This window comes from Canis lupus, chromosome 12 (genome assembly GCF_011100685.1).
Source record: "Canis lupus familiaris isolate Mischka breed German Shepherd chromosome 12, alternate assembly UU_Cfam_GSD_1.0, whole genome shotgun sequence".
Lineage (NCBI taxonomy): Eukaryota > Metazoa > Chordata > Mammalia > Carnivora > Canidae > Canis > Canis lupus.
In genome coordinates this window covers 65,601,118-65,627,580 of record NC_049233.1, presented here as the reverse complement: position 1 = coordinate 65,627,580, position 26,463 = coordinate 65,601,118, and the positions used below count along the sequence as shown (strand labels likewise).

At 37.1% G+C, this 26,463-nt stretch overlaps 1 protein-coding gene across 1 annotated transcript in view; it reads left to right on the top strand.

Annotated features, from left to right (window-relative positions):
- Positions 1–25,037, top strand: part of SNX3 (sorting nexin 3) — a 42,455-nt gene extending 17,418 nt beyond the window's left edge. Inside the window, exons 2-4 of the mRNA XM_038554879.1 lie at positions 16,154–16,249; positions 22,547–22,671; positions 24,267–25,037. Coding sequence (XP_038410807.1) covers positions 16,154–16,249; positions 22,547–22,671; positions 24,267–24,372 — 327 coding nt within the window. The 3' untranslated portion in view covers positions 24,373–25,037. The remainder of the gene's footprint in view (positions 1–16,153; positions 16,250–22,546; positions 22,672–24,266) is intronic.
- The last annotated feature ends 1,426 nt before the right edge of the window (positions 25,038–26,463 follow it).

The following is a 26,463-nucleotide window of genomic DNA, read 5'->3' as shown; positions in this document are numbered from 1 at the left end:
TATTTATTTATGATAGTCACACACACACACAGAGAGAGAGAGAGAGAGAGGCAGAGAGACATAGGCAGAGGGAGAAGCAGGCTCCATACACTGGGAGCCTGATGTGGGATTCGATCCCGGGTCTCCAAGATCGCGCCCTGGGCCAAAGGCAGGTGGTAAACCGCTGCACCACCCAGGGATCCCCATAAGAGACTTTTAAAGATAGAGAACAAACAGGATTGATAGAGGGAGGTGGGTGGGGGATTGGCTAAATGGATGATGGGTATTAAGGAGGGCACTTGTTATGATGAGCACTGGGTGTTATATGTAAATACGGAATCAGTGAATTCTCCTGAAACCAATATCGCACTGTACGTTACCTAACTAGAATTTATTTTTTTTTTAATTTTTTTTTATTTATTTATGATAGTCACAGAGAGAGAGAGAGAGGCAGAGACACAGGCAGAGGGAGAAGCAGGCTCCATGCACTGGGAGCCTGATGTGGGATTCGATCCCGGGTCTCCAGGATCACGCCCTGGGCCAAAGGCAGGCGCCAAACCGCTGCGCCACCCAGGGATCCCCCTAACTAGAATTTAAATAAAAATTTTTAATGTGGCATGATATTTGCCCTACACACAGTATTCAGTAAGGGCATAATATATGTGAAGTAATAATAGTTCTTATTTAATTATTGAGGTAAATGGCAGTATCTTCATTTTAAAGATGATGTGACTCAGATTTAATGAAAGAAAGTAACTTTTGTTTTAAAGATTTATTTACTTTAGAGAGAGAGCCAGAGGAGCAGCAGAGGAGAGAAGCAGACTCCCTGCTGAGCACAGAGCCTGACTCAGGGCTTGATCCCAGGATCCTGAGATCAGGACCTGAACCAAAACCAAGAGTTGGATGCTCAACCTACTGAACCATCCAGATGCCCCAGGAAATTTTTTTTTATTAGTTTTAAAGCCTCTAAGCCTAAAAAGTGGTACATACATGTCTTTATCATAATAATGTATTCCTCAAATTGTATTCTATGTTATAGAAACTTGCCCCATGGTATTCTGGTATCCTTAATTTTTCTCTCTCCTTACCCTTACCTATGTTTGTCTATATTAAAGTCTGCTAATCAGGGATGGATTTAGTCAGTGTTCATGGTAGATTCTTAATTAATACTTTTTATTCTGTATAGTTCTTAGCATTCTAAGTAGCATCAGTGGCTTATGAGACTTCATAATTAGTATTTATAAGTGTCATGATTTAAAATATATTATTTGTCATACTTCCAAGTAGTTTGGGGGCTAGAGGTGAAGGATCTGGAATGATTTCCTTTTCTGACAAACTTCACAACTCAGAGGAGAGGGCAAGGAATGGAAACTATGAGGAGAAAAGAGGCTAGAGTACTCAGAAGTGAGCTTAAATTATGAGGAACAGAATCCAGAATACCATGCTCTCTAGCCCTACCACAAACACTGTTGATGGCCTAACAGTTAAAGAATATATACTGGCAAGAAATTTTAATTATACTAACCTAATTATTAATATATTGAAATATTTGATGACAAGTTACAACTCCTCTTTTGACCTGTGCTTTTTCCAGTGGTTTATTATGAGGGTTCTTACAAGAGTTACTTACTATTTCTAATAAAAGGATTTTGTGTTAGTGATTTGAGTACTTTTGGGTCATAAGAACGATAATCATTCTGTGGGGCTTTATGGAAGGAATTAAATATAGTAATGAGGGACTCCTGGGTGGCCCAGCAGTTGAGCGCCTGCCTTTGGCCCAGGGCATGATCTTGGAGTCCCTGGGATCAAGCCCCACATAGGGCTCCCTGTGGGGAGCCTGCTTCTCCCTCTGCCTTTGTCTCTGCCTCTCTCTCTGTGTCTCTCATGAGTAAATAAAATCTTTAAAAAAAAAAAATTGTAATGACTCTGTGTCTCTAAATTTAAAACATGCATATATGTAGTATTTAATATCATTGTTTAGTTGCTCTTGTTATAGCTAATCACTCACAAAAAGAGAAGGGGGTTTATTAATATAAGCATCGCTTATGTCTTAATTAAGACTCATTAAATACCCATTTTCATGTTTTTGTGTTCCAGGTAATATTTCATTCTTTGAAGAAATACCCCAGTTTCATTCTTATATAATGTAGGTGGCAAATTATTCCATACTCTATTCTTAGAGGTTTATCAGGTTAGTTCAGAGAAAGCAACTTACTAAGTTACAACTTTTATTTTAGGACTTTGCTTTGGGTTAGAGTAGGAAAACTTCAGTTCATTTTATCAGCTGCTTCAATGTTGCAGGAATACTTCTAATAATTTTTTTTTACTTCTAATAATTAAATAATCCATAATCAGTTAACTATTTTAATTAATTAATTAATTTATTTATTTATTTATTTTTTATTTATGATAGGCACACAGTGAGAGAGAGAGAGGCAGAGACACAGGCAGAGGGAGAAGCAGGCTCCATGCACCGGGAGCCTGATGTGGGATTCGATCCCGGGTCTCCAGGATCGCGCCCTGGGCCAAAGGCAGGCGCCAAACCGCTGCGCCACCCAGGGATCCCTCAATTAACTATTTTAGATTTTCTGGGCACCTCACCTGCTCAGAGCATGGTCAAGAGCTATTAAGGAAGCAAAAAAGTTAACAGAGTTAAAAATAAAGAAGTCTGTATGCTTGTTAGGTACTGCATTTTTGTATATGAAATACTGTCCTCTCCATGTCCTCCATGTTTAGCATAATTCCACCAAAGTCAGATTACTGATTTAGTTACCCGTTACTGTGTAACAAATATCCCCAAAAGTTGGTGACTTAAAACAACTAACATTCATTTTATCACAATTCTGTAGTTTGGTTAGGTCTTAGAAGGAACAGCTTATCTCTGTTTTCCTTGGTACTTGCTGGAGTACCACGACTGGGCCTGGAGGATTTATTTCCAAGATGATTCCGTTGTGGCTGGCTGGAGAGTGGGTGCTGGCACCAACTGGGAATTCAGCTGGGGCTATTGATCAGGTCTTGAATTTTCTTCCATGTGGATAGCTAGACTTCTAACAGAATAGTGTGACTTCCAAAAGAGAATGTCTTTTTTAAGAACAGATGTTCAGAAAAAAAAAAAAAGAACAGATGTTCAGGAGGACAAGCCTCAGTTCACAAGAACTTGCTAATATACCATTTATCAAAGGCGGTCACATGGCCAGGTCAATAGAGGAGAGGATACAGAAAGCCTGATTTATTGCAGGTAACCAAAGTAATAGCCTACTACAGTTCTGTACTTCCTCAATCTAGAGTGAAGTAGCCTCTCTGGAGGACATTTTGAAGCCTTAACATTCATAGTCTTTGACTCAGTAATTTCACCTTTAGGGTTGTTTTTTTTTTTTTTTTTTTTTTAATTTTTGTTTATGATAGTCACACAGAGAGAGAGAGGCAGAGACACAGGCAGAGGGAGAAGCAGGCTCCATGCACCGGGAGCCTGACGTGGGACTCGATCCCGGGTCTCCAGGATCGCGCCCTGGGCCAAAGGTAGGTGCTAAACCGCTGTGCTACCCAGGGATCCCCACCTTTAGGGTTTTTTTAAAGATTTATTTATTTGTTCGTGAGAGACATAGAGAGGCAGAGACACAGGCAGAGGGAGAAGCAGGCTCCATGCAGGAGCCTGATGTGGGACTCAATCCCAAAACTCCAGGATCAACCACTAAGCCACCCTGGCGTCCCTGGGGGTTTGTCTTAAGGAGGGTATATAAATTCCCTGATCTGTATATATCAAGGCTTCATCTGACTTTCATCCTTAGCATTTTGCCAAGGGTGAGATAGCTGGTTAACGCAGGAGTTGGCGATTAAAACCAGATTGTCTGGTTCCAGAACCATATGATTAATCATTATATTATACTACCTGTCATGTATATAGTGTCTGTATATAATCATATTAATGATACTAAATGAGAAGCTCATAACATATTTAATAAGTTCTATATATAAAAGTCTAAAAGGACATCAAAATGAAATACCTACAAAGGAATGTGTATTAACTGTTATAGTTTTTTTAATTGTAAGGATACTTTTTATGAGCCTACCATGCATACTTAACCTAATATGTTCTTCATATACATGTGGCTTATTTTTTTTTAAAAGATTTTTATTTTTAAGTAATTTGCGCCCAAATTGGGGCTCAAACTCACAACCCCAAGATCAAGAGTTGCATACTCCACCAACTGAGCCAGCCAGGTGTCCCTTATATCTATTTTATTTCTACTATACTTCTTTAATCCCTCCCCACCTTCCAATGTCATACTGTAAATCTGTCTTGAGGAGGAGATCTTTTTTAGATCTTTGTAGTCTTTGTCTGCCTGAAACTGCATATATAGAAGTTTAGAATACATTTACTGAATAGTTTCGTTACTAATACTCTGCTGATTTCCACATTGTAGTTTTACAGTGCCTTTATATCTCACTTCCAGTTATTCTTATAAGGGTTAGTTCCAAATCACTATCCTTGGAGGTAAAATGTTACTGCCCTTAATTACCTTGGCTAAACCAAAATGACTTGGTGATCGTACAGATTCCTTAGCTCCCTTGCCCTGTTTCACAGTTAGTAGGTATAGGATAGTAGTTCTGGGGCAGTGATTCTCAACCCTGGCTGCACCTTAGGATTACCTAAAAATACCGATGTTCGGGTTCCACTTCAGACTAATTTGAATGAATTTCTGTAGGTGGTGCCACTTGAGGTGTGTGGGAATGGGTGCGTGTTTAAAACTCTTGAGACAGTTCTTACCATGAGGAAGTTGGGAAGATATAGAAAATAGTTTTGCATTTTTAAAATAGTTCAAAAAAACCATAGACTACTAATAAGCAGTTTTCTTTCTGAAGCCTATATGGGATTATGTAAACGTTCATGAACAAATTTTTCTTTACAGTAGACTTATTACTGCAGTTTCCTTAGAGGTTGCTCATTGAAAATCTTGCATGAGCTAACAAATGAGTTTTGCTGCCAATTCACAAATGAAGACTATGGTTAAAGTAGGAAAAGTATATGGAATTACTTGATTTGTGCATTAACGCAGTCTAGATAGTTTCTTCTCTACTGTTTTGGGTATTATGCCATAAAGGATACTTCTTTCATGTTGTACACCTGAAACTAATATCATGTTGTATGTCAACTATACTTCAATTAAAAAAAAAAAAAAGGTACGTCTTTTAAAATAATGGGAAATTGTATCACTGGAAGGCCATGTCCTTATTTTCTTTTTTTTTTTTTTAAAAAGAAAGAAACTAAACCAAATACCTTGGCTTAATGACAATCTACATTTCAAAGGTTCTCTGGACTAAAAGCTTATTCTTCACTTAAATGACTTCTCCCCAGCCATATTTAGAGTTCATCTAGGTTATAAACCATATCTCCAGTTATTCATGCTGTTCCAGATTGGGTAAAACAAGTATCAAAAGTACTAACGGTGGAGGTAATAGCTTAAGCACTTCTCAGCTTATCCTTTATCTCTAGATGTAGATATTTGGAGAAATGCAGCCGCTTAATGAGAACCAGAGTGAGGCATCCATTTACATCTCTTAGGATTGGTTAAATACAGTATGGTCTATTGAGTATACTTTTGATGTTGTTGCCAGTCCCTTTTTTCAAATGTACACGTGACACTATCTGAAGAAATACTAGAAACACCTAGTAAACATTTTTCTAGTATCTATTGTTAAGCTATATTCGGGTGATCACATTTTGAGGCTTGGTTTTCTGTTTGGCTACCAGTGATAATCAGGTTACATATAGGATAGCTGTGAGCTGCTGACTTTAATAGGTCAGCCTGTGTAAGTGTGTAAGACCCAGCTTTTTGGAGACCAGTATGACGGTTTCCTCTGCTTAAATGTGAAGGGAGCCCTTATTTTTGAGCTCTATACCATGGTTTCAAAAATCTATGCTATAGTATATAATGTCTATTTGGATTCCTGATGATTTTACTCTATGTCATTAGTAATACCTTCTGGGAAATGGCTGGTTTCAAATGGTAGGGTTTTTAAAATGTTTATATTTGTGTATATTTGACAAAATGTTATATTAGTTTCAGGTATACAGCATAATAATTCAACATGTCTATAGGTTATGCTATGCTCACCACTAAGTAGAATACCTCATAACATTTCATCCCTTTAGAGTTTTGTTTCTGATATATTATTATAACAAATAAAAAAACCAACTAAGTAATAATGAATAGTTTTCTTCAAGTTTTTAGTCTTATTCTTTTTGAATTTTCTGAATGCTCCAGGTATCTTGTGTAATTAATGTGCTCTGCAAAATATATTCTCCTCTTGCAAATGAAAAGGCAAAATACACAGAAGCTTGAGAATTGCTCTGAATTTCTCCTAAGGCAAGTACAAATATCCATGGCTTCATTTTAGCCAAGTAGACTATAAATCCTCTTCTGAATCTATTTACTAAATCAAATTGAAAACGTAAGGTACTTAACCTATATACATATATACGTATATACACATATATACGTATATATGTATATGTTGGCACTATATTTGGCAGGGAATAAGGCTTTTTTCTGTGATAAGCTAGACTCCTCATGGTTAGTCAGGCAAATAACTTCACCTAAAAATGTGAATTTCTCCAAGAAGCAGAATTCATTCTGTGCTCTGCAAGTTCTGTAAATTTTAAATTTAGGTGGATAAATTCCAAATGGCACTAAACTTTATTATGAAAACAAATGTAAGAATAAGAAAAAAAAAACTATTTTAAAGAGGAAAAAAGGTAACTTTACATTGGAGAAATGTGGCTGACTTAACCTTAATTGGGTGATCAGTAATCGGACAGACTGACATCATGTCCTTTCTGATATGATGCATTGAAAATGCTTCAACGTTCTTGCCATTAGGAACAGTCCTGCCAGAAATGCAGGACATGAAACTGGTCAGGAGGAAACAAACTCAAAAGTATAATGTATCTCAAATATCTGGCCTTCACTGTTTAAATTGTCAGTGTCTTGAATGGCAAAACATCAGGAAGACTATTCTATTTTTTTTAATTTATTTTTTATTGGTGTTCAATTTACTAACATACAGAATAACCCCCAGTGCCCGTCACCCATTCACTCCCACCCCCTGCCCTCCTCCCCTTCTACCACCCCTAGTTCGTTTCCCAGAGTTAGCAGTCTTTACGTTCTGTCTCCCTTTCTGATATTTCCCACACATTTCTTCCCCCAGGAAGACTATTCTAAATTGAAGGAGATTAAAGACACGGCAAAGCAGAGAGCTTGATTCTTCATTGAATTCCAATTTTTTTTCTAATTTTAAAGGGACAACTGGTAAAATATGAATATGGACTGCATATCAATGTTAATGTCCTGTATTTGGTCCTTGTTCTGTGGTTATATAAGAGAATGTTCTTAGGGCATGCACATTGAAGTGCTTAGTGGTAAAGGTTTATGATGTCTGCAGTTGGTTCTCAAATGGTTCAGCAAAAATAACCTTGTGTAGAAGATTGAGAAAGCAAATATAACAATAACAACAATTGATTAATGGCAAAGGAGAGTATGCTAATATTAGAACTTTTTGCTGAGTTTAAAAAGATACAAAAGGGGTAATGTAAGAAAAACAACTTAGATTTATTGTGCAGTTGTTGGGTGCTAGGTTCAATTCTAGCATGTTTGTGTATATTACCTCATTTCATCTTTATAAAAACTATATGAAATCTAAGAACATGGTCTTCCAGAGCTACACATTTAGTTTATTTCAAAATATCCCTTCTATGATTTTCCAAGCAGTAGAAAAGAAATTATCTGGGCTAGTTCAACTTTAACCATCTATTTTGATATACTTTCACACTATTATCTGCAGTTTGTAGATGAGCAAATTGAAAAACCGATTAACTGACCCACCGTTATATAGGTAAGTGGTGATGCTGGAATTTGAACCCAGAGACTGAGCTCTTACCCACTATCAAGATACAGACTATTTTAAAGTGTGTACTTTTGTATTGAATGAATCTCTGTGAGATTTGACAGAGTGAGAAAGAGTAGGGTTACTGACTTTAATTTTCTTTGTAGAAGGAATAGTATGACTTGTCCAATGTTTTGTAAAACAAGATACTAAAAATAATCTTAAATTTGATTAAAATCTCATTTCTTTATTTGAAGCATTGAATGCTTTTCATTTGTATTTTCTCTGTTTTTCTATTCTCTATTTCCATTGATTTTTATTATTTCCTTTCTTCTACTTGTTTTGTGTTTAGTTTATTCTTCTAGTTTCCTAAGAAGTTTATTCATTTGAGATATTTCATCTCTTTTAATATGGACATTTACAGCTATAAATTTCCATCTAAGCACTGGTTTCGCTGCTTGTTGGATGATCGTTTGAACCAGTCAGATGTGTTATAGTAACAATGCCTAAACTTTTGTATTAATCATCCGGGAAACTTTTTTTTTTTAAGATTTTATTTATTTATTTATGAGAGGCACAGATAGAGACGCAGAGACACAAGCAGAAGGAGAAGCAGGCTCCCTGTAGGGAGCCCAATGTGGGACTCAATCCCGGGTCTCCAGGATCACGCCGTGGGCTAAAGGCAGGTGCTAAACCACTGAGCCACCCAGGTGTCCGGTGAAACCTTTTTTAAAGGGCTCATTGCCAGGGCACTTGGGTGGCTCAGTCAGTTGAGCCTCGGACTCTGATTTCTGCTCAGGTCATGATCTTGTGGCAGATCCCAGACCTGCAGCTTGCTTCACTGCACTGAGTGCGGAGTCTGCTTGTCCTTCTTCCTCCCCTCTACACCCCCTTGTGCTCACTCTCTTTCTCTCTCTAGAATAAAATCTTTTAAGAGCCTCTTCCACTAGAAACTGATTCAGTTGCTCTGAGGTAGGCCTCAAGACTGTGTGTTTTCAAAGACTACTCAGATTGCTGCCATCTGAAAACTTACCAAGCTATAACCCTCAAGATCATTTGCTCACTTTTCTATACTTGTGTTGTACCATTTAAGAAATTGTTTCAAGGTACCTAGGTAATCCTGAAGCATAACTGGGTTGAAGAACCAGTGTGATATCTTTGATTTTGTAATAGAAGTAGGATATAGAGTAGGGATTTGGGGTTTGTTTGTTTTTTTTTTTTCACTTTTTTATATTGTATCCCATATTTATTTGTCTTTAAGATTTATTTTTGAGAGAATGGTAGGGAGGTGCAGAGGAAAAGGGAGAGTCTTAAGACTGTGGTGAACACAGACCCTCACTAGAGATTTGATCTTATGACCCTGAGATCACAATCTGAGCCAAAACCAAGAGTCTGATATTCAACTGACAGAGCCACCCAAGCATCCCCCCAAATTGTTATTAAGTAGTATTGACATATTAACTAGTATTTGGGTTATGATAATTAAAAAGGCATTTTTTAGAATGGTATATAAAATTGGGTTTTTTTTTTTTTTAAGATACTATTTGAGACAGCATGAGCAGAGGGAGAGGTAGAAGCAGGCTCTCCACTGAGCAGGGAGCCCTACGTGGAACTCAGTCCCAGGACCCTGGGATCATGACCTGAGTTGAAGGCAGACCCTTAACGAACTGAGCCAACCAGGTGCCCCAGTGGATAAAATCGTTTTTATAGACTTTATGAATTCCCAGCAACTTGCTTAACTTTTTGAGAGGCAGATAATTACAATATTTGCTTTTTTAAATGTTAGTTTGTACCATAGCCCTGACATAGCTTTAAATTATTTTTAATACTGGGTTTCTTATATAGATCTTATGAAAACAGCTGATGTGTTTGTAGGAGCCTCTGTCTTTGCTTTAGATTTATAATGAAACATGAGTTGTACAACTTTCACAGTTCCATGAATGCATTTGCAAAGACCAAGGTTACTCAAATTCCCCTTCAGCATTATTAATAATATATACCTATACACATAGGTGAAGATTATGGCTTTGTTTATGGCTCTTGCCTGATGGTAGACTAGTTTTACTCGTCTCTGATCTTACCTGTCTGGTTAGTATTCCTACAAATAAAATATTGTTATTTAATACAAATCATTGAGGTTTTTTTTTTTTTTTTTTTTTTTTTTTTTTTTTTTTTTCCAAATCATTGAGTTTGACAGTTTTACCTATTAGGTAAAATAACAGTAGTGAGCAGAAAATAGTGTCTTCTAGTTTATGCTCAATCTGAGCAATTTAGAACAATTTCTGAAATTAGGGGGAAATATCAATGTCGGGATGAGAGAATACTAAATGTTGCCTTTTAAAAGTTTCAGTCAGGGCAGCCCCAGTGGCTCAACGGTTTAGCGCCGCCTGCAGCCCCAGGGTGTGATCCTGGAGACCCGGGATCGAGTCCCACATCGAGCTCCCTGCATGGAGCCTGCTTCTCCCTCTGTGTCTCTGCCTCTCTCTCTCTCTCTCTCTCTCTGAATAAATAAATAAAAAATCTTTTAAAAAAATAAAAGTTTCAGTCATCTTAATATTTATCATTTATGTTTAATTTCAGAATTCACTTTCTGGGTAAGTCTATAAAGCATGTTTTAATTATTTTTTTAAGATTTTATTTATTTATTTGATAGAGCATACATAAGCCAAGGGAGCAGCAGAGATCCCAGGACCCCGGGATCATCACCTTGAGCCGAAGGCAGATGCCTAACTGACTGAGCCACCTAGGGGCCTCATCTATAAAGCATTTTAAATGAAATCCAAAGTAAAACCTTTAAGGAATTTTTGCTATAATTTGCTTCAGTAGTCTGACTCTTGTCCATATTCTTCAAGCAGATAAGCCTTAGAAATGGCTAGAAGTGACTTTTTTTTTTTTTTAAAGATGTAATTGACATGGGAGTCATGAGCAGTAGGGAGACAGAGCAACTCTTGATCTCACGGTTGTGAGTTTGGGTCCATGCTGGGTGTAAAGATTACTTAAATAAATTTTTAAAAAGATATAATTGACATACTGCATTAGTTTCAGGTGTACAACATAATGATTCCATATTTGCATGCTTTGTGAAATGTTCACAATAAGTCTAGTTAACATTGCTTATCATACATAATTACAAATTTTTCTTTCTTGTGATGAGAACAGAACCAAATCTTCTGGGCAGCCCCTGTGGCTCAGCGATTTAGCGCCACCTTCAGCTCAGGTCATGATCCCAGGGACTCGGGATTGAGTCCCACATCAGGCTCCCTGCATGGAACCTACTTCTCCCTCTGCCTGTGTCTCTACCCACCCACCCCCACCCCCACCCCCCGTGAATAAATAAAATCTTTAAAAAAAAAAAAAAAATGTTCTCCCCCGCTCCCCAGAACCAAGTGTTCTTAATACCCCTCATGCACAAACATGTAGCTACTCTGTCCGATTCTGTGGCTTCAATTTTTTGGTAACTTCTCTGTTCTGTTTTTCTATTTCAAGGTTATTGTCCTGTTCAGAGATGTTTACTCCTGGTGCTCACAGATACACATATCTTAGCGGCATACTCAGGACACAGTTTAATCTTTTCAGTTTTCCCATGATCTGTGCTCGATATTACTCAGTGTGTAGTTCATACTGGTTTAACCATTTTCAACTATCTTCCAATAGCATGGCTTTATGTGCTGAAAGAATACCAGCCAAATCCATTATCTGTTCCTTTATGCTTTTATTATATAAATGGTATCATACTATATATACTGTTCTGAAACTTCTTTTTTTAAGATTTTATTTTTTTATGCAATTTGTACCCCCAACGTACGACTTGAACTCATGGCCCTGAGATCGAGTCCCACGCTTAAAAAAAAAGTCGCATGCTCTGAAACGTATTATACTTAACACATCTCAGGCAGGCTTTTTTTTTTTTAAAGATTTTATTTATTCATAGAGCTAGAGAGAGGCAGAGACACAGGCAGAGAGAGAAACAGGCTCCATGCAGGGAGCCCAACATGGGACTCGATCCTTGGTTTCCAGGATCACTCCGCATACTGAAGGCTGCGCCAAACCCCTGAGCCACCCGGGTTGCCCTCAGGCAGACTTTCTGATCAGTCTGTGGCTGAATTATATAGTTTGTAAAAGCTGCATAATGTTTCATTTTCTGTTTGTAACAGTTTTATTAGGTTGTTTATTTTACTATTACATGAACAATGCTTAAACTTCTACATACCGATATCTTTTTATATACATGGGAATATTTGTAGGATTAATTCCTAGTGGAATTGTTGGCTTAAAAGATACATGCATTTATTTATTTAGTTTTAGTTTTAAAGAGTAGAACTTAGTGATTCACTAGTTGCATATAACACCTAGTGCCATCGTTAATGCGCATCACCCTGTAACCCATTCTGCCACCTACCTCCCCTGCAGCAACCCTGTTTCCTAGCATTAAGACTCTCTTATGGGGGCAGCCCCGGTGGTGCAGTGGTTTAGCGCCGCCTGCAGCCCAGGGTGTGATCCTGGGAACCTGGGATCAAGTCCCACATCAGGCTCCTTGCATGCAGCCTGCTTCTCCCTCTGCCTGTGTCTCTGCCTCTCTATCTCTCATGAATAAATAAAAAATCTTAAAAAAAAAAAAAAAAAAAAGACTCTCTTATGGTTTGCCTCACTCTGGGTTTTCATCTTATTTTTAAGATACATGCATTTAAAAGAGTGATAGATGTCACCAAAATGCTCTCCTTACAGGTTGTACCAGTTTTTACTACCATCAACATATTTTCCTTTTTTTTTTAAAGATTTTATTTATTTATTTGAGAGAGAGGGAGAAGCAGGCTCCCTGCTGAGCAGTGAGCCCAAAGTGGGACTTGATCCCAGGACCCTGAGATTATGACCTGAGCTAAAGGCAGATGCTTAACTGCCTGAGCCACCCATAGGCCCCAGCATTTTTTTCAAGTGACTGGCTGGCTGACTGCTGTCCTCTCCTCACCATCACGAGGTATTTAAATGTAATACCTGCCTGTCTGATGAGTGAAAATGGGATCTTACTCTTTTGACTGGCATTTCTTGTGTGAGTGATGTTTGAACATTACTTGCCATTAGTTATTCCGTGTTCTGCCAATTTTTAATTTATTTTCATTCATTCATTCATTCATTCATGAGAGACAGAGAGGCAGAGGGAGAAGCAGAATCCATGAAGGGAGCCCCATGTGGGACTTGATCCCAGGACTCCAGGATCATGCCCATAGCCAAAGACAAGTGAGAAACCGCTAAGCCACCCGGGCGTCCCTGTTCTTTACATTTTAATAAAATTATCCCTTTGTTCTGTGTTGCAAATATTTGTCTACAATTTGTTCTTGGTCTTTCAACTTTTTAACTACATAAATTTAAACTTTTTATACCCTTATCCTTCAACCTCCCCAATACAAGCTTCAAAAGGCTCCATCTCAGTCCTCATTATATTCCCTAACTTACCTAGCACTGGCCCTTTTAGAGATGTTCCCAAACTGAAAATAGTTGAATCCTGGGACACCCGGGTGGAGTGGCTCAGCAGTTGAGCATCTGCCTTCAGCTCAGGGGCATGATCCCAGGGTCCGGGATCGAGTAGTATATCAGGCTTCTTGCAGGGAGCCTGCTTCTCCCTCTGCCTGTGTCTCTGCCTCTCTCTGTCTCTGTCTCTCATGAATAAATAAAATCTTTAGTTAAAAAAATAGTTGAATCCTCCTGAACTGGTAGTAAAAAAAAAAAAAAAAAAGTAATCATTTTTTCTCTAATACTTAGAAAACAAAAATGGAACATGTTATGTGGGTTAAATAAGTTGAAAGTGACAGATCAATAGTTTGTAATCAATGGCTTAAAGAAAACACCTGCACATGTTTTCATTTTTATTTTGGTCCAGTTGAGTTGAAAGATGGTGGTGTTGACCAGAAGGAAGTTAACTGGCAAACTTGGCCACTCCAAATGTAAAGGGCAGGTAATATTAAGAGTTAAAGGGTGTGACTTTATCAAAACTTTAAAGCAATCCTCATGTAAAGAGAAATCATAGCCAACTGAGCAAATTAAATAAAAGAATTTTCTTTAACTGTGATCCTTTTTTTTGCTGTATAATCTATCAAATTATTAGCTAATCACAGAAAGGAATGGACTTTTTCTCCTTCCCACTCCCCTTCTATTAAAGTGAATCAGATAGAGTCATGATTGTGTCAAAAGTTCAAAAGGGAAAATGGAAGGTAAAATGAGCTGAATTGGCACTCTTCCCTCAACATTGTACCTGTAAGCTTGATATGTTGTTTCAGAGATTAACTTTATGGACTTCCGTACCCAGAAGTATGAAAATTCGAAGGGAACTCTTTTCACAAGCTTGATCTTAACATATTGAATAAAGAGAGCAGCTAATCCCTTTTGTAAAGTAATTTGAGAGGAGGGAATTCAAAATGTAAAATCTCACCTGCAGAAAACACTCAATTCTATAAAAGCCTTTCTATCTTTAGACACTTACAAAGACTTAATATTTTAATGCGGAAGGGTGAACTTGGTTAAAAAGCCAATGGGTGAAATTAGAGAGAAATAATCCAGTGCTTTCTTTCTGGGAATTATCATCCTGCTCCCTAGGGGACCTAATTTTATTCCCTGTGGGGAATGAGAATACCCTTCTGTACAGCAAGCCAGCATCTCTAAATATAAGCTTGACTTTTAGTATAATAAGAGTCTTGTTAGGTGCAATTTTGCTCTTAGTCATTAATACAATGAACAAATGTTGTGGTTACCTGGGAAAGAAAATTCAAGTGCTTTTAAACCTCTTGTGAGATTTGGTTTCATGCTTGAAACCTATCCAGTGTTATGCCCAATAGCATCTGTAGAAGATTCCAAGCTATAAGGTATACAACATGGAGAAGTTAATACACTTTGGAAAAAAATGAGACCTACTACAAAATGGGTTTAAGGCCCTGAATAAAAAAGCTTTTCTTTTGCTGAATGACAATTACTTACCAGTGGCATTAGGTTTAACAAATGATTGAAATTTTCTTAGGAGTGAAGTTTATGTGATGGATGATGTCCCTTCTGGTGACGCTTAACTTTTTTCTTTTCAGCTGTAAAACAGTTTGCTGTTCTGCAAGCGCAAAGACCAAATTAAAGACAAAATATGATCTAAGAGTATATAGTATTAAATAGCATTTTCCATATGGTATGGCATTGTGTTAGATTATTTCTGTCTCCTGTAAACTTTGTCATGTTATGTGCTTTTCGAATTCTATTCTTGATAATGAAATCATGGTGGTATACTGCTTCTGCTAATATCCTTAATTATCAACCATTTTAAATTGGGTTTGGTGGTATATTTTCTCATTTTATAGGGATCAGTAAAAGATAATAGAAATCTTTCTTGTTACTTTAAGTTTAGAAGTTGACATAAATGGTCTTTGCAGTCTTATAAAGAACAGTCTCCATTCCAGTGTAACTTCAGAGTCCTGGGCATTATGTTTCCAATTCTTAAACTTGCCCTCAGCCTATAAAGCTGTGGATCTATGAGCCTGACCTAATGTGTAGGACTTCTGATTTCCTACTAGTAGTAACAGTGCAGACATTGCATACTTTCCCTGCTAGTTTCTGGCATCTTTTAGAAGACCATTAAGCATAATCCTTTATTCGTACAATATTCAATAAATATTTATTGAGATATTTTGTACTTAATTTCAAGATTGTTAAGGTCTCCTTTCCCTTAGTTTTTCCCTGTGAGCATTATATGCTTAGGTACTATCTAAACTGGTTAGCAATCAGAGCTAGCTTTATCTCACCCCTGTTCAGTTGGCATTTCTACAGCTCAATGAAATAGAAAAAAATGGCCTATATTTATGTAACTGACCTCAGGCAGAATGACATCCTAAAGCCTGTTTGCAGATGTGCATTTAGAAGTTGTACTCCAGGATGCCTGGGAGGATCAGTGGTTAAGCATCTGTCTTTGGCTCAGGTCATGATCCCGGGATCCTGGGATCGAGTCCTGCATCAGGCTCTCCATATGGAGCCTGCTTCTCCCTCTTTCCATGTCTCTACCTCTCTCTCTCTCTCTCATGAATAAATAATCTTTTTAAAAAATAAAACTAAAAATTTTACTCCAGCGTAAATAATATACCAAGTTTTATTTTGTCATGAGATGACATTTTATTGTATTTGATATTTTTCTATCTTATTTCTTATTGTAGGGTAACCAGGCTTGCCATATTATCAGTTTGACAGATTCCCCACCTCACCCCCCGCTTTTTTTGAAGTCCCTGTCCCATGCTTCAACTTAGAAGTGATTTTTTTTTAATTTCAGACAAATCTGCCTATTTTCAAGCTGAAGGAATCTACTGTTAGAAGAAGATACAGTGATTTTGAATGGCTGCGAAGTGAATTAGAAAGAGAGAGCAAGGTAAGAATTATCTATTTTAATGGCCCAGTTGAGGCTTTTGCTGACTTACACTTGGATAATGCTTCCTTTTTAGAGCTCTTTTGCTATTACTTCCTTCCTTTCCCTCATGTTCCTATTCACTCTTGCCACCCACACACACTTCTTGCCAAGTTTCTCTTCCTTAATATGTCTCATATGATTATATTTGCAATTTTTTTATTTTATTGACTCATAATGCATTTTTTCATCATCACACATGTACATAGAACAGAAGTTTCATAAACCAGGACTACTTTTACTCTGTGATACGTGCTGATATTCTTCAGCTTAGTTTTTTGTTTTTTGTTTTTTAAATTGATTTTTTTTTTAATTTTTATTTATTCATGATAGCCACACAGTGAGAGAGAGAGAGGCAGAGACACAGGCAGAGGGAGAAGCAGGCTCCATGCACCGGGAGCCTGACGTGGGATTCGATCCGGATCTCCAGGATCGCACCCTGGGCCAAAGGCAGGCGCCAAACTGCTGCACCACCCAGGGATCCCTTCAGCTTAGTTTTAATGATGGCCATGGTCTAATAGATGATACATAAAAACACTCTTACAAAAAGAAAAAAAAACACTTATATACCTTGGTAAGAGTCATCTTGTCTTAAAATTTAGTGGTTTGGGGTGCAAAAATAATAAGAGCAAGGCAGTCTCATTCTAATGTTCCTTATTCTAGCCCTATGTTTGGAGGACATCAGAAGTTAATATGTAGAAGCCCTAAAGTAGAGCCTAACTTGTGTTCATTTGTAAAGTGTGCTAAGTTGAAATGGAAGGAAAACTTCCTTAACTAGATACCTGTGGCTGGATGCAAGAGCAATATATTACACAAATCATAGCATTCTATCAAAATGTAAAGGGGAAAATTTTACCCCCCAAAATACCAAAGTATAAAATATTTATGAGTAAAACTAGGAATATAAGACCCATGTAAAGAAAACTTTAAAACTATACTGAAAGACAAAAGCAAAACTTAATAAATAGACTACATTCTTGGTTTGAAATATTCACTTTCAAAGATTCATTATTTAAATATTTGAGAGCAAAAATAAATAAATAAAATATTTGAGAGCTTATTCTGTGTGTTCTGTGAGTTAGAGCTGTGAACATAGTCCCCACTTTCATGGTCCTTACATTCAGTTGATGAAGTTGGGATGGTGGTGAAGGGAAAACAGAAAAAATAGTAAGCTATATAGTATGTCAGATGGTGATAATGCTGTTAAGAAAAAAAAACAAAAACAAAACCAAGGCAACCACGGAGTGCCAGGACCGTACTCTTTTATAGAGTCGTCAAAGGAAGGCCTCATTTAGAGGTGACATTTTAGCAGTAGATGTGATCAAAGTAAAGCATTATCTTCTAGCTTATTTATAAATTCACAAAATTCTGATAGAAATCTTAGTGGGTTTTTTTTTTTTAATAAACTTGCAGATTTATAGATGAGCTTTACAATCAAAGGAAACACCAAGAGGACTCCTAAATTATATTCAGCATATACTGAGCACCTGCAGACATCAGAGTTTCTCCTAAGGCTGTAGTAATTAAAACAGTTTAGTATTGCTTTAGGGACAAGCAGTTAGATTAGCAGAATGTAATAGAACTTAGAATGTAATAGAACTTAGAATGCCAACTTGCATATTTATTGGAAACTTAGTTTATTACAAAAATAACATTGTTAATCAGTAAGGAAAATGATTTTTTTTTTCCAGTAAATGGGGTCGAAACATTTGGCTGTTTATTTAGGAATAAAAATTTTTAACTCACTGTATAGAAATTATAGATGATTTGAAGATCTAAATGTACAAGTTAGGAAAGTTTTGGGTAACATTATTTATGACCACAGGGAAGAAGTGTCCTTTTTTCTCAGCTTTATTGAGATACAGTTAACAGATAACATTGTGCAAGTTTAAGGAATGCAACATTACGATTGGTTATGTGTATATATTATGAATTAATGACCACAATAAACTTAGCTAATATATCCATCACCTCACATAATTTTGTTTTTTTTTTTTTTTTTTTTTTTTGGTGGTGAGAACATTTAAGATCTATCTTAGCAACATGTAAGTGTACAATACAGTATTGTTAACAGTAGTCACCATCCTCTGCATTAGATCCCCAGAACTTATTTTATAACTGGAAGTTTGTACACTTTGACCAGCATCCTCCATTTCCCCCATCCCCCAGCCCATGGCAACAACTAATCTGCTACTATCTGTTGCTGTGAGTTAGACTTTTTTTTTTTTTTTGATTCCACATAAAAGTGAGATTGTACAGTATTTGTCTTTGATTTATGGGAAGAAGTGTGTTTATAGGTTTTGGGCTTTGCTTAACTAACGTAGCACATGGTGCACTGCAGTGTTTAATAAACATTTGGGGGATCCCTGGGTGGCGCAGCGGTTTGGCGCCTGCCTTTGGCTCAGGGCGCGATCCTGGAGACCCGGGATCGAATCCCACGTCGGGCTCCCGGTGCATGGAGCCTGCTTCTCCTTCTGCCTATGTCTCTGCCTCTCTCTCTCTCTCTCTCTGTGTGACTATCATAAATAAATAAAAAAATTAAAAAAAATAAAAAAAAAATAAAAAAAAACATTTGGTGAATGTATACATCACTTTTTGAAAAAATAACAGCTTCATTGACATATTAATTCACATGCCATACAGTTCACCCATTTGAAGTAAAATTCATTGGTTCTTAGTATATTCACAGAGTTGTACAGCCATCTCTACAGTCAGTTTTAGAACATCTTAATCACTCCATAAAAGAAATGCCATACCGATTAGTAGTTACTACCAATTTCTCCCTCAACCCCTCCTCACCCAGCCCTATATAACCACTAATTGACTTTCTCTATGGATTTGTCTGTTCTGGACGTTTCATATAAATAGGAGCATAGAATATGTAGTCTTTTGTTTCTGGCTTCTTTCACTGAAGGTGTTTTCAACATTTCAGCATTAATTTGGTTTTTCCCACCTAATTAATTTCTTTTTATTGCCAAGTAATATTCTGTTGTATGAGTATACATTTCATTTGTTTTATTTATCCATCAGTTGGTAGACATTTGGATTGATTCTACTTTTAGACTATGTGAATAATCCTGCTGTGAACATTTGTGTACAGGTTTTTGTTTGGACATAATGTTTTTACTTCTCTTGAGTATATACCTAGGAGTGAATTTGCTAGGTTCTATGATAACTCTTTAACTTTAAAGAATTCCCAGACTTTACCAAGGCAGCTGTACCATTTTTACATTCCCACCAACAATGTAGGAGAGTTCCACTCTTTTCTCCACATCCTCATCAACACTTACTATTATCTGTCTTCTTTTTTTTTAAGTTTTATTTATTTTTATTTAGGAGAGAAAGAGTGCACGCATTGGGGGAGGGGTGAAGGGAGAAGGAGAGAGAATCTCCAGCAGACTCACTGCTGAGGGCTTGAGAGCTCAGAGCCCCACACAGGGCTCAGTCCCACAACCCTGAGATCATGACCTGAGCCGAAATCAAGAGTCAGTCACTTAAGTGGCTGAGCCACCCAAGTGCCCCTACTATTACAGCTGCCTTAGTATGTAAGGTGCAGTCTCGTGGTTTTGATTTTCATCTCCCTGAGGGCTAGTGATGCTGATCATCTTTTCATGTACTTATTGGTCATTTTTTTTATCTTCTGTGGAGAAATACCTTTTTTTAGACCCTTTGCCGGTTTAGTTGAGTGTTTTGTCTTTTTATTATTGAGCTGTATCTAGAATATATAAAAAACTCTTACAAGTCCCTTTCAGATAGTAATTTGCAAAAAATCTTCCATTCTACAGATTTTCACTTAATTGCTTCCTTTGAGGCATATTAAATATGTGAGGGGCGGGGATCCCGGGTGGCTCAGCGGTTTAGCGCCTGCCTTTGGCCCAGGGCGCGAACTTGGAGACCCGGGATCGAGTCCCGCGTCGGGCTCTCAGCATGGAGCCTGCTTCTCCCTCCTCCTGTGTCTCTGCCTCTCTCTCTCTCTCTCTCTCTTCTCTCTATGTCTATCATAAATAAATAAATCTTAAAAAAATATATGTGAGGGGCTTAACCTATGTGAACGTTGTACTTTTATTACAATATTGCTAAGAACAATTAGTCAAGTTATTTTTGTTTATAAATTAGTACTTTTAACCAAAATCTGTTAAACGAGGCTAGAAAGTAGGTGGTAATTATTATGTTTACTGGTCATTATGGTGAAATCTTTTAGCTTTTATTTAAGTATGTTTTTCTATATTATTCTGACCTAAGTATCTTCCTGTCTACTTATGACTCCACACATATACACATATCTTTGGATTAATGACTGTTAGAATGGTAAGAACTCGAACTAGATCTTTTCAGACTGCTTAAGCAAAAATAATTTGATGTTGAAAAGGATCTTTGGAATCTTTGCTAAACAGACCACTCATGATTTTTGTAGATTATTAATCCTGTTACCTACAACCTCACCATTTAAGTGGCTGTTTTGAATATTATGTTAGGAAGAATATATCTCTGCAGATAATACATAGTAATCTTAATTTCATACTAAATTATGCCCTGAATTAATGGTAGTTACTTGTTGAGTGCATTGGTTCTAGTTTCTTTTTTTAATAATAGCTTTATAGCTACAGATGTTTTCCCCTGCCCATCAGATAGCCATTCCACTGGGGCTCAGTTACTGGTCATGATCTCCACTTTTCAATTGTAATATCCCTGCAGGTTTTAACTGTCAACTTCAAATGCTAATATAGGAAGAGAGATTCAAGAATGCTATGGAGATAAATCTTTAGATGTCTTAATCGGTCATCTGGGGAGAAGAGTAGATCTAGGAAGAAATTAGGAAGTTTCTGTTGGGCATTTGGTTTTGTGGGGGTTTTTTGCTCTTATTCCTTGCTATTCTAAATTAAGTTGTGTTGATCTTTCCCTTTTTCACCCTGCTGGATCATTGTTTTAGAATAGAAACTGTATCAGGGGCTTAAAGTTTAACCTCTTTTAGAAAATGTATAATTTTATTACTGGTGTTTACTATTTATATTTCTTCTTGCCTAATTGTTTGTTTATACCTTTTTTTGTTTTGTGTAAGATATGGATCCAGCTAAGTGGTTAGTCATTTACCAGATATTCGAACTTCTGTTGTGTGCCCAGCCTTCCTTTAAAAAGCCATAGGAAGCCTGAGACAGGGTCTTTATTTGAAGGCATCTATAAGATAAATTGGTGGTTTTCCACCAGGGCCAGTTGTGTCCCCCAGGAGACATTTGACAATGTCTGGAGATAGTTTTTATTATAACAAGAAAGGGGTGTTAACTGAGTGCTCCCTGGTCTAGTGGGTAGAGGCCTTGGATATGCTATTAAACATTCTATAGTGCACAAGAAAGCTCTCCCCACCCCACCCCCAAAGAATTAATCTGGCTTAAAATGTTAATAGTGCCATGGTTGAGAAACCAACCTAACTTGTGAAACAAATAGCTAGCTATGTGCTATTTAACTCCAATATTGGAGCTCCAGATAATTCGTAGAAGAGAGAGATCAGTTTAAGTTAACCCAGGAGGACAACTTTATCTTCCCCTTTTAGGGTTTGAAAGGTAAAATTAGGATATTCCTATGTAGGAAGAAAATGATCCTTGGGGGGAGAGAAGGGAGTGGATTTGGGAGAAAGTTGACATGTTTCTTAGCCTAGAAAATGGAAGAGTGGTAACAGAATTGTTGATTATTTTATCCTCACTTCAAACACAAGTAGGAATCTACGCAGATGGTGTGAGGTAAAGGAAATAGACCACAGAATTCTTACCTGCCCATGCTGGAAAGAATTGGTTAATATTTCATTTCTTCACATAACTGAAGGTTGATTTTTGGGTTTTTTTTGTGGTTTTTTGAAGGTTGATTTTTATCTCTGCAGTTTCTATTCTAAAAAAGCATTGTCTCCCCTAAGTGGTGTCCAGACTGTCTAGAGGCATCGCAGCCTTTATTGCAGCATTGCTCGAATGTTCTCTTTGTACACCTGTGCCTCGAAAAGTTGAGGAAAAAACGATAAGCTATGGGCCATGCTTTTGAGGAGCCGTGGTCTGATGGGCTGTTCTGCATTTTGGTTCTCTTGCCTCCAAACACTGAATCTTTTTTCAGTATGTTTGTTACTGATTTTCTTTTATATTTAATTTGGTTTAACAGTGGAATGGCTATCCTAGTGAACATATACTTTGTCTTCACGCTCTGTGTGCTCTATAAATTTTCACAACCTAGTCAGCATCTTCAAGAACTTTCTTTCCTGTGTTTTTTTTTTTTTTTTAGGTTGTAGTTCCCCCTCTCCCTGGAAAAGCATTTTTGCGTCAGCTTCCTTTTAGAGGAGATGATGGAATATTTGATGACAATTTTATTGAAGAAAGGAAGCAAGGGCTGGAGCAATTTATTAACAAGTAAGTGCTTTCTGTACCTCGCGAGGTGTAAGTGGAATAGTGATCCAAGATGACTTGGGGTGAATACTGGTAATTTAGGTATTAAGCTAAACAGGAACAGTGCTTTTCTTTTTGGCCATTTCCTGACTAACTTTTTTGTATCATTTAATAAAGTAAAAGTATATAACAAGTTGAATATCATGTGATAAATATTAACACACTTGAGTATCTTTGCATTGACCTAAGTTCTGTATTTGTTTTTCTTGGTTAATATATGCAAATTATATTTAAAAATGCAGCATTTTTAAAAATACAGTTTTACTTATGATTCTTTCTCATTTAAGGTATGTTCTAGCATGAACAATAAAACTTACAGTACACTTGCAATCATTTTGTTTGATTGCAGATGGAAGTATTATCAGCATGTCTTGTGTGAAGGTACACATTTAAAATTTTCACAACAGAATCTTTTTTCACAATGTAAGAAAACCTTTTTTTTACTTTAGAAACTCTTAAACCAAAATTTCTAGCTTTTAATTTTATTCTTGAAATATAGCCATTTTATTTATTATTATTATTATTATTATTATTATTATTATTATTTATAGCCATTTTTTAAAACCAAAGTAATAGAATTATGCCAGGAAAGAGGTCACTATAATTATGCATTGGCCTTAAATTTGACCAAATAGGGGACGCCTGGGTGACTCAGTGTTTGAGCATCTGCCTTTGGCCCAGAGTGTGATCCTGGAGACTTGGGATCAAGTCCCACGTCGGGCTCCCTGCACGGAGCCTGCTTCTCCCTCTGCCTGTGTCTCTGCCTCTCTCTCTCTGTGTGTGTGTGTGTCTCTCATGAATAAATAAAAAAATCTTTAAAAAAAAAATCTTTTTGACCAAATAAAGTCAAATGCTGGAGAATATGGTTGTGTGAACTTATGTATTGACCAACACTTCAATTTTAATCTAGTAATAAGCAATGAAGAACTGTGAATGGTTATACAAGGAAAGTTGTACAAGCCTTTAACTTTTTGTTACCTGCTGTAGCACATGACCTTCATTGTCTATGAACATGCTTTCCTTTTGGAGAAGGCAGTGCTGGCTGAGGTGTTTTTAATTCAGAAATAGAAATCTCATTATCCATTTTCATCTTACGGTTAGTCTGCAGTGGAAACCTTTAAAGCAAGCCAAAAGAAGAAATAAAAACTGGAAACATGTGTCTCTTAGTTTTTTGAGGTTTTATTGAACTTCAGTGTATTTCTAATTCTGATCCTGTATCTTTTCCTTCTTTAAATGGGTTCTTAGAATTAATGACGTTTCACTTTTAACATTAATATTAATTTAGGTTTCTTGTGCCTATACAAATAAATATATAAAGACATTAACTGGGTACGTATTCCAGAAGCAGTGCAAAGCTAGTGATTGTTGTCTAAATGACCCTTGTGAACCAAAGGAAGGGAAATCTACCATTAGTTGGTAGAGCATAGCTTTAGGAGTGGTCCAGAATAACACTTAACTATTACTAAATTGTACATGCTTTTTAACCTTAGAATATATGTTTTGACCCTCAGCCCCAATTTTGAAAAATACTAGACTAAGTTTGTGTTTTTTATTCCTAGGGTTGCTGGTCATCCTCTGGCACAGAATGAACGTTGTCTTCACATGTTTTTACAGGACGAAATTATAGATAAAAGCTATACACCATCTAAAATAAGACATGCCTGAAATTTGGTGAGAAGGGCGCCAAAAAAAAAAAAAAAAAACTTTCCATGACTATTAATGATTCATATGCACCAGTGAAGAAGTTCTAACTAACTTTTAGCATGCTGCACAGAAACTGGTATAACACGCCTTCAGTATACTAACATTCATATGCTCAGTTTTGTTTTGTTTTGTTTTGGCAGTTGACAAGAAGTTAATTTGCTTTAGTGAAAATCCCTCATCCACCCTTTCTCTATGAATAGCTCTTCCTTGCTGTTTTAATGTGGTACACACTATAGCCTCGCAGACCTATTACTCCAGTATAATCTGCAGTGTCCTAACTAAAGTTACTGACTTGGTCTTATCTGCAGTTTTTGTGTCCTGTTTGCTTCTTGAATCTGATTAACTAGAACATTTCTCTTGCTCCTTTTTAATATGTGATGTCACTTGACCTAATTTATGTGTAGAAGCACTACACCATTGGTTTCCAGTACCCTATGTGTAAGATACACACTTGTGTGCAGAAAGTATCTCCCTTCAGGCTTGTAATACCCTTCACGTGGAAGATCAATGAGGGAAATCTTTATATTCTGTATAAAAACAAATCAAATTTATATACTAAAATCATTTGTCTAAAAATTTAAGTTGTTTTCAGATAAAAATAAAAAAGCATTTCTGATATGCACTGATTGTGTTGCCTCCGGCTTCTTTTTTCCCCCTTTATGGCTGTCCTACTTTAACTCACTGTTGAGAGGGATTATTTACTAATTATATACTTCTCATTCCTGTAACTCCATTCCTCTTAAACAGTGGTGATATCAAATATGCTACCACCCTTTGAATTGGGGTATTTTCTTTTATACAACAAAAAAAGTGACGTACTAAAAGAAAGCATTCCTTAAAGCTTACTGAGTTGTTATGAAGCACTTTGTGTGTTTGAAAAATGCTTTATAATCTCAAGTCATTCTTCTTAAAAGGCCTTTTTAAGATAAGTCAATACCGTGCCTCCTATTTTGCAGAGGAATTTTTTTTCCTAGTTCATCTGAGTGACTTTTTAAAGCAAACTTAGCAAGGGTATAATAACCCTTTTCTTGGTCAGCAGATCCATGCTTTCTCTTTAATTTGGCTTGGGATACTTTATCCTCTTTAACCAAGGGAGAAGGGCACAGTGTCCTAGCCTGACTGATAGAGATGATAAGAAACCAGAAAACGCATGACTTCTTGCTGCCTAACTTGTGTTGTAGCCAGACCTTTGCAGCCAGAATGTGTTCTCTAATTAGAATCTGTACAACATCTGGTGGTTTGGGGGGACCCGTTGTGACCTAGGGTTAAACCACCAAGTAAAGAAAGCATGTCCTCCCACTTCAGTGGTGTCCCCTATCTTCTGTGGAGACAGATCATCCATTTGAGAGGAACCCAGCCTAGGTCTGGGCCAAACTTAGGATGTCCACCAAGCAGATTGGAACATTACTAGGAATTAGAGCCACCCTGTAAGGCCTTTTGTTACTTAAATATTTCACAGTTCCATAAACTGGACATTTCAGTTACTATAAATTAAGGTACAAAGCTTAAACAAAGGTAAGTTTTGTTTCAGTGAGCTAGAGAAGTAAAAAGCTGTCAGTTTATGTTACTCAGAACAGAATAATGGTAGCTCTAAATTCCTCTCAAGCAGTGGTTTTCAAGCAGGGATGATTTTGCTCTCAAGGCATATTTAGCAATATCTCAAGACATTTTTGGTTTTCACAACTAGGGATTGCTACTGAATCCAGTGGGCAGAAGTTAGAGATGCTGCTAAAGTTTCTACAACGCACAGGACAGCCACCTTCAGAAAAACACCAGAGGTGTGAAGACTTCCACTCACTGTGGAATTCTTTTGATTTTGATCATTTATAGGCAAGGGCATAACGTGTCTAAGGATGAGTTGTACTGGCCTGCTTGCTTTTAGTCTCTACAATTGCCTAAGGGCAGACATGCTCTTAGAAAGTTGAAGGTTTGGGATCCCTGGGTGGCTCAGCGGTTTAGCGCCTGCCTGCAGCTCAGGGTGTGATCCTGGGGTCCCAGGATTGAGTCCTACGTCGGGCTCCCTGCTTGGAGCCCGCTTCTTCCTCCGCCTGT